The 16968-nt window shown below is 42.1% G+C and overlaps 1 protein-coding gene across 2 annotated transcripts in view; it reads right to left on the bottom strand.

Annotated features, from left to right (window-relative positions):
- LOC123950953 (nuclear autoantigenic sperm protein) overlaps nt 1–16968 on the bottom strand; it is a 45279-nt gene that overhangs the window by 12666 nt on the left and 15645 nt on the right. For both annotated transcript variants that reach the window (XM_046019484.1, XM_046019478.1), the window contains exons 2-4: nt 7894–7944; nt 4811–4921; nt 613–693 (exon numbers count right to left, since the gene is read on the bottom strand). In XM_046019484.1, the coding sequence (XP_045875440.1) occupies nt 613–693; nt 4811–4921; nt 7894–7944 (243 nt within the window). The remainder of the gene's footprint in view (nt 1–612; nt 694–4810; nt 4922–7893; nt 7945–16968) is intronic.

A 16968-nucleotide genomic window follows, 5' to 3' on the forward strand; every position in this document is an offset into this window, starting at 1 on the left:
ATTCAGTCCTTGTTTACGATGACTGTTTTGTGCTTAGAGTGCTTTTAATGCTCTCTCTCTATACTGGACTTTATGGTCCAAAAATAAACTATGATTATTCACTAAGAGAAAAGATCTCTGCTTCTAAAGCCCCCAAAAGTCAAATCCAAAGTCTAAGTTTACTCTGTATCAAGTGTCTTCCAAAACTTCCATCAATATTTCATGTGCCTTCTAAACCCCTTTCTTAGTAAAATCAGTCTCACCTAGTGCATATGAAATCGCAAAGCTAGTAAATAACCTTGACAAAGAAACTTAAGCTTTTAAATAGACCATAATGTGATACAAAACATCCCACTTAAAAACAGTGGTTTGAGAGGCACCCGGGTGGCTCAGGCGGTTACATGTCAGACTGACTTCAGCTGATTTCAGTTCAGGCTATGATCTCAGGGTTGTGAGATGGAGCCCCACAACAGGCTCCAACCTCAATAGGGAGTGTCTGCCTAAGGACTCTCCTCCTCTCCCTCTACCAACCCTCCTCCTCCACTGACTGGCTCTCTCTCAAATAAATAAATAATCTTTAACCAAAAAAAAAAAAAAAAAAAACCACACACACCTGTGGCCTGAAAAACATACCTTGCCAACTCCAGAAGTGATTTCCCATAGAAAAAGAAGGCTTCTCCACACTCATTAGCTGTCTCTCCATACTTCTTACCTCTACAAGAGAACAAACATCTAAGATCTGAACTGACATCTAATCTAAAATACTTATTTCTAGTTCTATAAATTATAAAATGACATTTCTTCAGTGACACGTCATTTTAGGAAACTAATACTCCCCCCTCCTCTAGCTTTCCAGTCAAATTCAAAGGGACTTTAAAAACAACTCTTGATCTCAGCTCAGGTCTTCATCTCAGGGCCATGAGTTCAAAGCCCCACACTGCGTGGGGTGCCTGGTTGGCTCAGTCATCTGACTTCGGCTTAGGTCATGATCTCAGGGTCCTGGGATTGAGCCCTATATCAGGTTCTGCCCTAAGCAGGAAATCTGCTTGTCCTCTCCCTCTGCCCCTCCTCCTACTTGTGCTCCTTCTCACTCTCAAAAAAAAATAAAATAAAATAAAACAAACAAGGGGTAGCTAGGTGGCTGCCTATGGCTCAGGTCATGATCCCAGGGTTCTGGGATAGAGCCCCACACCCAGCTCTCTGCTCAGCAGGAGCCTGCCTCCCCCCTCCCTACTGCTCTGCCTACACTTGAATGCTCTCAGTCAAATAAATATATAAAACCTTTTAAAAAAATGAACAAGCAAACACAGCGCCACATTCGGCTCCAAGCTGGACACGAAGCTGACTTTAAAAAACAAAAAAGTGTGTGTGTGCACCCACACAATGTACGAAATTAATATATTGCCTGGTCTTTCTCTCTATATGTATGTTTCAAGTGACATCAATTTGCCGCAGTTATAGTATATAATCTGAGAGCCAAACTACATTAATAGGTATTTCTCCTGCTATAAGATGAGTATCAGGGCAGATGGGTGGCTCAGTCATTAAGCCTCTGCCGCCTTTGGCTCAGGTCATGATCCCAACATCCTGGGATCACCCTGCATGGGGCTCCCTGCTCAGCAGGGGCTCTGCCTTTCCCTCTGCCTCCTCTGCCTGCTGCTCCTCCTGTTGTGCTCCCAGCAACAGGCTCCCTGCTTGGCGGGAAGCCTGCTTCTCCCTCTCCAACTTCCCCTGCTTGTGCTCCCTCTCTCACTGTCTCTCTCTCCCAAATAAATCTTTTAAAAAACAAGAAAAAAAGATTAAGTGTCAGTATAGGACAGAAAGAACAGTTAAAGGACTTTTGGCAGGGACCTAAAGAATGAATAAGGTATATGGAAAGACATCATGTTATTAGAGATAGGAGCTTATTCTCTGAGTCAGATTGCCTGGGTTCAAATCCCACCTCTAGACCTTAACTAGCTGTAGAAACCTTAGACTCAGTGCCTTAGTTTTCTCATCTATAAACAGAAATGTTGAGAACTGTTCAAAGATCTAAGAATTAAATTAATAATGCCTATAAAAGTATTTAAAACAACGCTTAGAAATATAAATAGCACTATACATAAGTTTTAGCTTTTTTTTTTTAAGATTTTATTTATTTATTCAACAGACAGAGATCACAAGTAGGCAGAGAGGCAGGCAGAGAGAGAGGAGGAAGCAGGCTCCCCACCGAGCAGAGATCCCAATGTGGGGCTCGATCCCAGGACCCTGGGATCATGACCTGAGCCGAAGGCAGAGACTTTAACCCGCTGAGCCACCCAGGCGCCCCATAAGCTCTTAATACCTAGACAGGGAAGAGGGAAAGGAAAACAAATCACAAGTGTGATAAATGAAAAGTAGGAGGTACTTTACATTGAGTAAGGAGACTAGTTTTCATGAAGGAAGGACTGGCAGAAGTCACTCAAAGTCAGGGACGCCTGGGTGGCTCGGTTGGGCGACTGCCTTTGGCTTGGGTCATGATCCTGGAGTCCCGGGATCGAGTCCCGCGTTGGGTCTCTCTGACCCTCCCATTTCTCATGCTTTCTCTCTCTCATTCTCTCTCTCTCAAATAAATAAATAGAATCTTTAAAAAAACAAAAAAAAGTCAGGCCACCTAATAGCCTTTATAGCCTAGTGAGAATAACTAGAGAAATAATCACAAAGTATTATGAGGGTCCTGTTTAACTATAATCTACTAGAGGGGCGCCTGAGTGGCTCAATGGGTTAAAGCCTCTGCCTTTGGTTTGGGTCATGATCTTGGGTCCTGGAATCGAGCACCGCATCGGGCTCTCTGCTCAGTGGGGGAGCCTTATTCCTCCTCTCTATGCCTGCTTCTCTGGTTACTTGTGATCTCTGCCTGTTAAATAAATAGAATCTTTAAAAAAAAGTATAATCTACTAGATTAGAATAGTGCAAGTCAAATTTTCCCCCTAAACATACTTAAAGGCAGGAGAGTGAAAATACTGATCTCTAGATTATCTGGTAAGAAAATAAGCTAAGAAGTATGTTTACTTGTGCTTATTTTTTAAAACTTCAATTTCAGCAGTTTACACTGTAAATTAATCATACATTTTTATAATTAAAATACTGAAATACTTAGCATCAAGATCAAATTTGCACCCTACTCAAAACATACCACAGGATATCAGAGCCTCAGTTCCTCTGGCCCAGATGATGACAAACTAAGAAGCCAGAGGTCAGGAATTAAACGAGATTAATGCAGACATCCGGGAATAAGATTCTATTCTAATGTTGTGAAAGGGAGTGAGGCTAGAAGAATGGACTGACAGGACCCTGACTGACTCAATAAGAAGGAATAAAGAAGCTAGAGGCTTTTAATCATGGTGAACCTGAAATCTAGTTTTATTAATAAGCATTTCTTATAAAGAGGATTTCTTCAGGGGCACCTGGGTGGTTCAGTCAGTTAAGCAGCTACCCTTCAGCTCAGGTCATGATCCCAGGGTCCTGGGATCAAGTCCCACATCAGACTCCCTGCTCAGTGGAGAGCCTGCTTCTCCCTCTGCCTGCCTCTCTGCCTACTTGTGATCTCTGTCAAATAAATAAAAATCTTAAAAAAAAAAAAAAAAAGATTTCTTCAGTTCAACTGCATACAACATAATCAACTCATTAGGGAACATGACTAACTTCAACTACTAACGGTAACAGGATCTTAGAGGACGCTAGCTCAAACCAGGTAACAGCCTGAAAGGCTACTGCTTTAAAGATTTAACTGAGTAAAATCTTAAAAAAAAAACAAAAACAAAAAAAACGGGGCACCCAGGTGGCTTTGGGTTAAAGCCTCTGCCTTCAGCTCAGGTCATGATCCCAGGGTGGGGGAATCGAGCCCCACATCGGGCTCTCCGCTCAGCGGGGAGCCTGCCTCCCCCTCTCTCTCTGCCTGCCTCTCTGCCTACTTGTGATCTCTGTCAAATAAATAAATAAAATCTTAAAAAAAAAGAAAGATTTAACTGAAACTTTTTCTCTCTCAGCTCCAAAGATACATTAAAGTCTTTGGTTAAAATAAATCACTCTTCAGTCACTAAAGCTAACCTGTTTCTTCACAATACAGATATATGGCCACCTAGTGGTAGCTGACAACTTCCAAACAATTCAAACAGAGAACAAAGGTGCTAACGACCTGAAAAATGATGTGCTGGGACGCCTGGGTGGCTCAGCTGGTTAGGCGGCTGCCTTCGGCTCAGGTCATGATCCCAGTGTCCTGGGATGGAGTCCCACATCGGGCTCCTTGCCTGCTTCACCCTCTGCCTGCCACTCTGCCTGTGCTCACTCTCTCTGATAAATAAATAAAATCTAAATAAAAAAAAAAAAATGATGTGCTAACAGTCAGCATTAGTGCTAGGGTGGCCAACCGTCTTGGCTTGCTTGGGACTTTCAGGAGTTTCCCCAGACGTAGAGCTTCCAGTGTTAAAATTAGAAAAGTTCCAGGACAGGGGCACCTAGGCACCTGGGAGCTCAGTCAGTCGAGTGTTCAACCATTGATCTCTGGTCAGGTCTTGATCTTCTGGTTGTGAGTTTGAGCCCCAATGTGGGCTCCACGCTGGGCGTAAAGCCTACTAAAAAAAGTCCCAGAACGAAGTAGGATGAGTTGGTCACTCCAATTAGTGGTGACTGGAAAACAAACTACCTTACTCAGGAATGAATGAGATTGCTCAGTGATATTAAAATCTTATTGTTAGTTACAGGAATACACATGTACACGAAAAATATCAAATTTTTTAAAACTCCGCTCCCCCCCCCATAAGACCTTTTAACAAACACAATATAGCACAACCTAGCAAAACACAGTACTTACAAAAGACTAGCTGCTTCCTGGAATGCATTGACAGCTGCTGGAATATCCCCCATCACCAGATGTTTCTGTCCTAAACCCAATAGTTTCTTAGCTTCATTATCCACATCCAGACTGCAAGAAAAAATTATTTCAAATGTCAAATACTTCTTAAAATCAATATTAAAAAATATTATGAATACTTGTTACATTTAAACCATTGTACTTTAACATCTTTAAACCTTTGAGCACACTCTCCAGCAAAGCTTAGCCAACTCACATTTATCACTGTAAAAGCAAAAGAAATCAAAGCAACATTCAAAAGCTTTACTAGTTGTTTTTTTTTTTTTTTGGGGGGGGGGACAGACAGAGATCACAAGTAGGCAGAGAGGCAGGCAGAGTGAGAGAGAGGAAGAAGCAGGCTCCCCGCCAAGCAGAGAGCCCGATGCGGGGCTCGATCCCAGGACCCTGGGATCATGACCAGAGCCGAAGGCAGAGGCTCAACCCACTGAGCCACCCAGGCGCCTCTACTAGATTATTTTCTTAAAAGTTTATCTACTCACAAAGACTATATCGTATGCTACTATAAATATTTGCTAACTAAGCAACAAACAAAAAAAAAAAAATCATGAAAGAACCATATATTACACAGAGCAAGTTGTACTGCCTCTAAGAAAGATACATCAAGAAACATTTACGTAGACAGCAAAGACAGTAATCTCAGTATCAAGACAATGCGGAATTGACATAAACACAAATAGATGAAATGGAACAGAGTAGAAAAACAGATCCACACATACGACCACTTGAAATTTTGACAAAGGTACCAAGACAATTCAATGGGGAAAGAATTATCTCCTCAACAAATGGTGCAGGAATAATTGGGATATCCACATGCAAAAAAGTAAACCTCAACCTTATTATCACGGCACATACAAAAATTAACTTCAAATGGATTACAGACTTTAATATTTATTTATGTTTCTTTGTTTGTCAGAGAGAGAGAGAAAGGAGGTAGAGAGCACAAGCAAGGAAGCAGGGGGATCCAGGAGGCAGAGGGTGAAGCAAGCTCCCCATGGAGCAAGGAGCCCAATACAGGCCTTCATCCCAGGACCCTGGAATTGTGACCTGAGCCGAAGACATACGCTTAACCAACTAAGCCACCAGGCATTGCTGGATTATAGACTTTCTAAATATAAGATTGAAAACCATAGGGGCACTTGGGTGGCTCAGTGGATTAAAGCCTCTGTCTTCGGCTCCGGTCATGATCTCAGAGTCCTGGGATGGAGCCCCACATAGGGCTCTCTGCTCGGCAGGGAGCCTGCCTCCTCCTCTCTCTCTCTCTCTGCCTGCCTCTCTGCCTACTTGTGATCTGTCTGTCAAATAAATATTAAAAAAAAAAAAAAAAAAAAAACCATAAAACTGGAGCACCTAGCTTGCTCAGTTTATAGAGCATGACACTCTTGGATCTCAGGGTTATGAGTCTGAGCCCCACATTGGCTGTAAAGGTAACTTAAAAAAAAAAAATTATATATATATATATATCTGGGTGTCTCAGCGGGTCAAGCCTCTGCCTTTGGCTCGGGTCATGATCTCTGGGTCCTGGGATCAAGCCCCGCATCGGGCTCTCTGCTCAGCGGGGAGCCTGCCTTCCCCACTCTCTCTGCCTGCCACTGCCTACTTATAATCTCTCTGTCAAATAAATAAAGAAAATCTTTAAAAATAATAAAATTATATATTTTATATATATATATATATAAATTTATATAAATATATATATTATATATATATAATATATATATTAGGTAGACAGCACACACACATACATACATACAGGGGCACCTGAGTGGCTCAGTCAGTTAAGCATCCAACTACTCTTTGTTTCAGCTCAGGTCATGATCTCATGGGTTGTGGGTTCCAGCCCCAAGGCAGCTCTGTGCTGTGTGCTCTGTGCTCAGTGGGGAGTCTGCTTTAAGATTCTTTCCCACTGCTCCTCTCCACCACTGGATTACTCACACTCCCTCTCTCAAATAAATGCATATTCTCGTGTGTATGTGTGTGTGTGTGTTTACAAAAAAACAATGAATAAGAACGTGAAGATATTCTGCAGAAGACAAACAGAATTTAGAACAGTGATTGTCAGGACACCTAGGTGGCTTAGTGGGTTAAAGCCTCTGCCTTCTGGCTCTGGTCCGGGCTCCTGGGATGGAGCCCTGCATTGGGCTCCCTGCTCAGTAGGGAGCCTGCTCCCTTCCCCCCGGCCAGCCCACCTCTCTCTCTGCCTGCCTCTCTACCTACTTGTGGTATCTGTCAAATAAATAAATAAAATCTTTAAAACAAAACAAAACAAAACAAAACAAAACAGTAATTGTCAACCTAAGTGAACTCGGGAATTATCAGGATTTTTTTTTTTTAAACACACAAGCCTGAATTCTATCTTAAGCTTAACAAATAAAATCTCTAGGGATGTAACCCATAAATCTACCTTTTGAATAAGCATCCAGATAGTTTGGACAACGAAGCTATTAAGCTTACCTCTGGTTAAGAACCACAGTGGTATCAAGACAAGGAAGTTATGTGGAAGTAGATGTGGGCCCAATATAAAATTTAAAACTTTTAAACTAGAATAACAAAACTGAAAGTGGCACCCTTATAAAACAGAGATCTAAGTCAGTAGAAGAATTCAAAGAAAGAACAGGTTAGCATTTGTCAGGCATGTAGTAAGTAAGGAGCAGAACTAACTCTAAGTCTAGTATTTTAATCAAATGTGAAAAACCTGACATCATTGTCAGAATTCCACACTTTAAATTACATACAAGGATCTTAATATTCAGTCTTAACTGTTATCTATTAAAAATAATATGCCCTTTAGGGTGCCTGGGTGGCTCAGTTAGTCAAGTGTCTGGCTTTGGCTTGAGTCATGATCCCAGGATCCAGGGATCAAGACCCACATCAGGCTCCCTGCTCAGTAGGGAGACTGCTCCCCTGCTTGTGCTCTATCAAACAAACAAATAAGATCTTTAATAAATAAAAGTCATATTGCCCTTATATAGTTCTTAGTTTATGTTCCAGACATAAATCTAACTGTACTCTGTAAATAATCTTACCTCTCAACTTTATTTGCAGAGGTAGAAGGAGCAGGAGCATCTTCTTCAATCCTGTAATGAAAAATTAAGGAGAAAAAATTAAAACGAAGGCTATTTTAAGCCTGGGAATTAAATAAAGAAAAATATAAACCCCTAAGATCTTAAAAATAGTTATTTACCTAATAATCAAATTTTATCTTCATTCATTCAAATATCTGTTCAAATATCTGTAGCAAATATAATGCCTATTTGCTAGGCAAGAGATATATAGTACAGTGAACAAGATGGTTACATCCTAGCTTTGAGTTTATGGTCATGTGGAAAAGAGTGAGGTATTTGTTATAAGGCAGCATGTGCATTCCTTAAAAACCTCACATTCCATTAAACTCATTAAAAATAACGTTTCTCTTTTTTAAATTAACATATAATGTATTACTTGCCCCAGGGGTACAGGTCTGTGAATCATCAGGCTTACACATTTCACAGCACTCACCATAGCACAGACCCTCCCCAATGTCCGTAACCCAGGCACACTATCCCACCCCCAGCAACCCTCAGTTTATTTCATGAGATTAAGAGTCTCTTATGGTTTGTCTCCTCCTAATCCCATCTTGTTTCATTTTTTCCCTCCCTACCCCCCATGACCTCCCACCCTGCCTCTCAAATTCCTCATCAGAGAGATCATGTAATTGTCCTTCTCTGACTGACTTGTAAAATTGTTTTTTCTTAAAGAAAAAAAGAGGGGCGCCTGGGTGGCTCAGTGGATTAAGCCACTGCCTTCAGCTCAGGTCATGATCTCAGGGTCCTGGAATCGAGTCCCACACTGGGCTCTCTGCTCAGCAGGGAGCTTGCTTCCCCCCCTCTCTCTCTCTCTCTGCCTGCCTCTCTGCCTACTTGTGATCTCTGTGTCAAATAAATAAAATCTTTAAAAAAAAAATTTTAAAAACAAGAGAAAGAAAAAAAAATAAGAAAAACTTCCAAGAACATTCAGTTTTGAAGGTTTTTTGGGGGGGCACCTGGGTGGCTCAGTGGGTTAAGCCTCTGCCTTCAGCTCAGATCATGATCTCAGGATCCTGGGATGGAGACCCACATCAGGCTCTCTGCTCAGCAGGGAGCCTGCTTCCCCCTCTCTCTCTGCCTACTTATGATCTCTGTCAAATAAATCTTTTAAAAAAAGTAAATAAAATCTTTAAAAAAAAGGTTTTTTTAAAAAGTGGGGTTTTTTAAAAAAGATTTTATTTGACAGAAGAGAGACAAAGTGAGAGAGGGAACACAAGCAGGGGGAGTGGGAGAGGGAGAAGCAGGCTTCCCGTTGAGATGGGGAGCCTGATGAGGGGCTCAATCCTAGAACCCTGGGATCATGACCTGAGCCGAAGGCAGACGCTTCACCATCTGAGCCACCCAGGCGACCCATGAAAAGTTTTAATATATATCTTTAGAACATTTCAGGGGCACCTGGGTGGCTCAGTCGGTTAAACATCTGCCTTTGGCTCAGGTCATGATCCCAGAATCCTGGGACTGAATCCCACACTTCTCTGCCCCTCCCCTGGCTGTGCTTTCTCTCTCTCTCTCAAATAAAAAAAAAAAAAAAAAAAAAAAAACTTAAAAAAAATTTCATAGTTGTGTTTACTGAAAACACCTAGAAATAATGACCAATCAGGGGCACCTGGGTGGCTCAGCGGGTTAAAGCCTCTGCCTTCGGCTCAGGTCATGATCCCAGGGTCCTGGGATCGAGCCCCGCATCAGGCTCTCTGCTTAGCTCCTCTCTCTCTCTCTCTCTGCCTACTTGTGATCTCTGTCTGTCAAATAAATAAATCTTAAAAAAAAAAAAAAAAAAGAAAAAGAAAAGAAATAATGACCAATCAGCACCAATGAGTACCCTACCCCTGAGTACCTAGGGGGTACCAAAAATCCATTTCTCACTAAAATGAACTCCATTGAAAAATAATAGATTCTAAGCTTGGGCAAGGAAAGTACAAAGGTGAGTTTGGCTTTCATGTCAGAAAGCAACGAATCTTTATCTAATATGACTTAGAGTCATATATACTTATTGTCATTCAAAAAGAATTATAAGTCAAATATGGGGAATCCAGGGAAAAGCAGAATATTTGTATCATTTTTTTATAACTTTTCTATAAATTTAACATGTTTCATAATAATGTACAAAAACATTACAAAAGCACACTCAAGAAACAGCCTAAATAAAATCCCACTAATCAAAGTAAGTGTCAATTTGAGAGGTGCCTGGGTGGCTCAGATGGTTGGGCATCTGCCTCCAGCTCGGGTCACGATCTCCAGGTCCTGGGATCAAGCCCCACGTCCACCTCCCAGCTCGGCAGGGAGTCTGCTTCTCCCTCTCCCCCTGCTTGTGTTCTCTCTCTCTCTGTCTCTGTATCTCTCTCCAATAAATAAATAAAATTTTTTAAAAAGTGTTAATTTGAGAATCAACAAAAATAATAGCTACAATGAACTGAAAACTTCAAATATATTTAAATCAATGAGTTCTCAATAATACAAACAAAAACAAAGAACTCATTATCTTTGGAGAATGATAGGAAACCACTGCACTGTTTTTGAAAATTGGTAGTTAGGGGTGTCTGGGGGTGCCTGGGTGGCTCAGTGGGTTAAAGCCTCTGCCTTCGGCTCAGGCCATGACCCTAGGATCGAGCCCCGCATCGGCCTCTCTGCTCAGCGGGGAGCCTGCTTCCTCCTCTCTCTCTGCCTACTCGTAATCTCCGTCAAATAAATAAATAAAATCTTTAAAAAAAAAAATAAATAAGGGTGCCTGGGTAGCTCAGTCAGTTGAGCAACTGCCTCTTGATTTTGGCTAGGGTCATGATCTCAGGGTCAATCTGGCTCCAGGCTCATCAGGGAGTCTGCTTCTGATTCTCTCTCTCTCTGCCTGTCCCTCCCACCAGTGGCGCCCTCTCTAAAATAAATCTTTTCTAAAAATATTTAAAAACTGGTAAATAAGAAAAATTTATAATATACTTGTATTTGCTACTTCTTTACAATACAGTTATACTGTAGGTTTTAGACAGGTTTTAAGACATGGTTGATTGAAGTTACTATTTGGGAATTTTATAGACTGACCCCATGTACTTACTATTCATTTAAATTCTTGGCATTTTGGGGGGCTCTATACTCGGCAGGGAGTCTGCTTCTTCCTCTCCCTCTGCCTCTGCCTCCCACTCAGGTCATGATCTCAGGGTCCTGGGATAGAGACCCAGTGGGGCTCTCTGTCTGGCAAGGAGTCAGCTTCTCCCTCTGCCTCACACTTGTGCTCTCACTCTCTCTCTCAAATGAATAAATAAAATCTTTAAAAAAAAAAAAAATCCTTAATCGGGGTGTCTGGGTGGCTCAGTGGGTTAAAGCCTCTGCCTTTGGCTTGGGTCCCAGGGTCCTGCCTCTCTCCCTAGTTGTGATCTCTGGCAAATAAATAAAATCTTTAAAAAAAATCCGTAATCAGAGAGAGACAACTATCATATGATCTCACTGATATGAGCAATTTGAGAAACAAGACAGAGGACCATAGGGGAAGGGAGGGGAAAATGAAACAAGACAAAACCAGAGAGGGAGACAACCCATAAGAGACTCAATCTCAGGAAACAAACTGAGGACTGCTGGAGTTCCTGGAAGGGGGTAGGAGGGTTGGGATGGCTGGGTGATGGACACTGGGAAAGGTATGTGCTATGGTGAGCACTATGAATTGTGTAAGACTGATGAATCACAGACCTGTACCCCTGATACAAATAACAACATTATATGTTAATTTAAAAAAAACCTTGGGACGCCTGAGTGGCTTAATCAGTTAAGCCACTGCTTTCAGCTCAGATCCAGGTTCTTGGGATCAAGTCCCGAGTCCGGCTTCTTGCTCAGCCGGGAGCCAGCTTCTCTCTCTGCCTCTGCCTGCCATTCTGCCTGCTTGTGCTCTATCTCTCTCTCTGACAAATCAATCAATCAATCAATCCTTGGCATTTTTACCTGCCCCATCATCACTTTTAACATATATCCCCAAATTATTACCCAGATAAGGACATATATCATTTAAAAATGTGCCCCTAAAGCACGCCAGATCTCAAATGAAAGCTGAGAATGCTGTTAAGTAATGAAATGGAGAGGGGCACCTGGGTGGCCTAGTTGGTTAAGTGTCTGACTCTTGATTTCAGCTCAGGTCTGGATCTCAGGGTTTTGAGTTCAAGTTCTGCATTGGGCCCCACACTGGGCACAGAGCCTACTTAAAGAAACAAAAGTGGTGAAATGGAGAAAAGTACACTGGGCAAAGAGGCAACCTTCCTAGTATTACTCAGAATTGGAATACATACTGCAAGAAATTTAGGGGTGCCTGAGTGGCTCAGTCAGTTAAGCAGCTGCCTTCAGCTCAGGTCATGATCCCAGGGTCCTGGGATGGAGTCCCACATTCGGCTCCTCACTCAGTGGGAAGCCTGCTTCTCCCTCTGCCTGCTCTGCCTGCTGCTCCCCCTGACAAATAAATAAAATCTTCTAAAAAAAAATAGCTAATTCAATTCAATATTAACTAGTAGACATTTTAATGTTAGCACCTACTGTGCACATTGGAGACAGTCTCCAACCAAACAGTTAAAAAAGCAGAGGGGACAGGGGGCATCTGGCTGGCTCAGTCGGTAGAGCAAGGGACTCTTGATCTCAGGGCTCATGAGTTCAAGCCCCACCTTGGGTGTAGAGATCACTTAAAAAAATAAACGTAAAAAAAAAAAAAAAAAAAAAGCAGAGGGGACAGTTTGTTTAGAAGCACAGAGAAAGACAGGAGAGATTAAATGACAGGTGAGGATTAACTGTACTGGAGTCTCATTCTTAGAACATGGTTTAAAGACAAAAAAAAAATTTTTTTTTAAGTTGTCATTTACTTTCAGCAGAATCCAAAATCTTTGCTTCCAACTCCTCTAATTCTTTTGTGAATATTATATTGGTCAGCAAGTCTGATGAAAAGCCCTGGGGAATGAGGGAAAAACTGGGTTGAAAATAAGCAAGAGACTTCATAGCTAGAGCAATAGGGACGAAGCACAGTTTAAAAGGCAGTACTTCTAGCTGCAGGTAAGAAAGTAGATAAACTGTGCAGAAACCTGGAATGATGGCGTTGGATCCTTATCTACACTTTCAGGCATAGCTGGTTATGTTCACACGGCTTCACTTAAGGGGTTATTTTGGTCGGATTTAACATAAGCTTCTCAAATTACCTATGGTTGAAGGATCAGATTTTTTATTTCCAGTGTACAATAGTTTTAAGATTTTATGTATTTATTTGGAAGAGAAAGAACAAGAGCACATAAGCAGGGGGAATGGCAGATGGAGAGGGAGAAGCAAAGGCTCAATCCCAGAACCCTGCCATCATGACCTGAGGCGAAGGCAGCTGCTTAACCAACTGAGCAACACAGGTGCTCTTTTTTTTTTTCTCCCCGCCACTCACTCACTCCTTGCTGGTTTTGTTTTTTTTTTTTTTTGTTTTTTTTTTTTTTAAGATTTTATTTATTTATGACAGAGAGAGATCACAAATAGGCAGAGAGGCAGGCAGAGAGAGTGAGAGGGAAGCAGGCTCCCTGCCGAGCAGAGAGCCCGATGCGGGACTCGATCCCAGGACCCCGAGATCATGACCCGAGCTGAAGGCAGCGGCTTAAACCACCCAACATGGGGCTCAAACTCACAACCCCTAAGATCAAGAGTTACACGTTAACAACAGAGCCAAGATTTTTTTTTTTTAAGATTTATTTATTTATTTGACAGAGATCACAAGTAGGCAGAGAGGCAGGCAGGGGCGGGGGGAGCAGGTTCCCCACCGAGCAGAAATCCGGATGGGGAGGCTCGATCCCAGGACCCTGGGATCATGACCTGAGCCAAAGGCAGAGCCTTAACCCACTGAGCCACCCAGGCGCCCCATGAATGTTTATTAAATAATGCTTACTCCAAATTTTTATTCTTATCTCTTTGTAGACCAGTAACAAACAGTTCACAAACCCGTATTAGTCTACCACCAATACTAGTCTACGGACCATGTAATGTGGTAGTAACACAGACGTCTAAATAGAATATAAGCACTAAAACCACACACATGAACGCTGTATATACATGCTACAAACACTGAGGCACTCCAGTGGCAACAAAAATACAAAAATGTTTTATACTCCACATAGATGAGGGGTGAGGTGCAATACTATATAAATTTCACTATTAAGCCACGAGGGAAGTTAACAGGTACCAGATTCACCCTCCCACCTCAAACAACTAAAAAAAAAAAACTGGCCAAGAACACGAAACATCAGTTTTCAAACACTGAACAGCTATAGCAAAGGACATTGATCTGAGAAAAGGGAAACAAATGAGATAAGCCCCATTTAAATGTCCCCAACTGGGGTGCCTGGGTGGCTCAGTGGGTTAAGCCGCTGCCTTCAGCTCAGGTCATGATCTCAGGGTCCTGGGATCGAGTCCCCACATCAGGCTTTCTGCTCAGCAGGGAGCCTGCTTCCCTCTGTCTCTCTCTACCTGCCTCTCTGCCTCCTTGTGATCTCTGTCAAATAAATAAAATCTTTAAAAAATAAAAAAAATAAATGTCCCCAACTTACTGCTTAGAGAATTTTGTCCACAGTACAGAGGAACCCAAAAGGAGTCTGTTTCACAGAATTGAGATAAGAGTCTGGGGTTTGGAGGGGCCTAGGTAGCTAGAATTTATAGAACAGAATGGAGAAAAGATAGCGAGCTCCAGATACCCACAGAAGGTTCCCTCCAGTCCTTGGCTAACTGCTGATCACCTTCTACATGAGAAAACTATTAAGGCCTAGGTAAGAGTTACTAGAAAAGATGAAATTATCTTCAGCGATCACACAGGGTCTAGAATAACTCATGTTCCCAAAAGCCAGGGTAGAAATACCTGTACCACATGAGGCAAATACCATTTAGTAACAAAATTAAGTTCCAGGCCTGCCTAACAAAACTTAAAGGCAATCCTTAACAGGACTGAATTATTTCCAAGTAACTGCATCCCAACATCAAAATATATTTAAAGGAATTAAAAAAAAAAACACATTCAGCAACAAACCTCACAATGTCTGATAAGTTATGTAAGTAAAAAATGATCAGGCAAACAAGGAAGCAGGGAATTAAAATCCATAGTGGAAAAATGGGTAATCAATAGAAACACACCCAGGAAGGACACAGAGATAGACAAGGACATTAAGGCAATCATTTTATGTTTTTTTAGCCTTTTTGTTTTTAAGATTTTATTTATTTATTTGACAGACAGAGATCACAAGTAGGCAGAAAGGCAGGCAGAGAGAGAGGGGAAGCAGGCTCCCCGCTTAGCAGAGAGCCCGATGCGGGGCTCGATCCCAGGACCCTGAGACCATGACCTGAGCCGAAGGCAGAGGCTTAACCCACTGAGCCACCCAGGCGTCCCAAAAATAAAATCTTTAAAAAAAAAAAAATCCTAATGTTTTATCATCTCCCTGATATGAGGAATTTTTTTAAGATTTTGTTTATTTATTTGACAGAGATCACAAGTAGGCAGAGAGGCAGGCGGAGAGAGAGAGAGGAAGGGAAGCAGGCTCCCTATGCCCCTTGTGCGGGGCTTGATCCCAGGACCCTGGGATCATGACCTGAGCCAAAGGTAGAGGCTTTAACCCACTGAGCCACCCAGGCGCCCCTGATATGAGGAACTTGAGAGGCAAAGTAGGGGGCTTGGGGGGTAGGGAAGGAAAAAAATAAAATAAGATGGGATCGGGAGGAGACAAACCATAAGAGACTCTTAATCTCACAAAACAAACTGAGGGTTGCGGGGGGCGGTATGGAGAAGGTGGTTGGGCAATGGACATTGGGGGAGGGTATGTGCTATGGTGAGTGCTGTGAAGTGTGTAAGCCTGACGACTCACAGACCTGTACCCCTGGGGCAAATAATACATTATATGTTAATTTTAAAAATCAAAATTAAGAAAATAAAATATTTAAAAGGAAAAAGGAAATTTTTTTTTTAAATCCTCATGTTTAAGGGCACCTGGGTGGGTGAGTTGGTTAACCATCTGCATTACACTCAGGTCATGATTGCAGTGTCCTGGGATCAGACCCCACATCCCTACTCAAGGGGAAAAACCCGCTTCTCCCTCTCTCTCTGCCTGCCACTCCCCCTGCCGTGTACACTAAGAAATAAATCTTGAAAAAAAAATAAAAATCCTAATGTTTAAAAATAAATTATAAATAAGGCAACTGTCATAGTGTCAACCTCCATATCATTATTAAAGCTTAACTCTTCCTATTTTGGAGAACACTTCCTTAAGCTGTAATGTTAATTCCAAGAATGGACTTTTTTTTTTTTTTTTTTTTGAAGATTTTATTTATTTATTTGTCAGAGAGAGTGAGCACAGGCAGAGAGAATGGCAGGCAGAGGCAGAGGGAGAAGCAGGCTCCCCGCTGAGCAAGGAGCCCGATGCGGGACTCAATCCCAGGACACTGGGATCACGACCTGAGCCGAAGGCAGCCGCTTAACCAACTGAGCCACCCAGGTGTCCCCCAAGAATGGACTTTATCTAACTTTCCTTTTCCCACTTTCCATCAGAAGATGTAACAAGGAGCAAGGCTGGATGGATGTAGAGGAGCCAGATTATTTCGTTTTAACTCCACCTAAGGCTTTAAATTTTTTTTTTTTTTTTAGATTTTATTTATTTATTTGACAGAGAGAGATCACAAGTAGGCAGAGAGGCAGGCAGAGAGAGTGAGAGGGAAGCAGGCTCCCTGCCAAGCAGAGAGCCCGATGCGGGACTCGATCCCAGGACCCTGAGATCATGACCTGAGCCGAAGGCAGCGGCTTAAACCACTGAGCCACCCAGGCGCCCCAGGCTTTAAATTTTTATTCCAAAGTGAGTCACTGAAGGTGTACCATGATCAAATTTATTTTTTATGTACTCTAACTGTAGTACAAAAGATAGTTTGGTATCTTTTTTCTAGATAAAATAGTTTGGATATCTTTTTTTCCAGACTAAATTCTCATGATCATGAGATCAGGCCCAGTGTGGGGCTCGGCTTCAGAGCTCTTCTTCTTCCTCCAGTTCTCATGCCAGCGCACTCTTTCTCTCT

This window comes from Meles meles, chromosome 1 (genome assembly GCF_922984935.1).
Source record: "Meles meles chromosome 1, mMelMel3.1 paternal haplotype, whole genome shotgun sequence".
Taxonomy (NCBI): Eukaryota; Metazoa; Chordata; class Mammalia; order Carnivora; family Mustelidae; genus Meles; species Meles meles.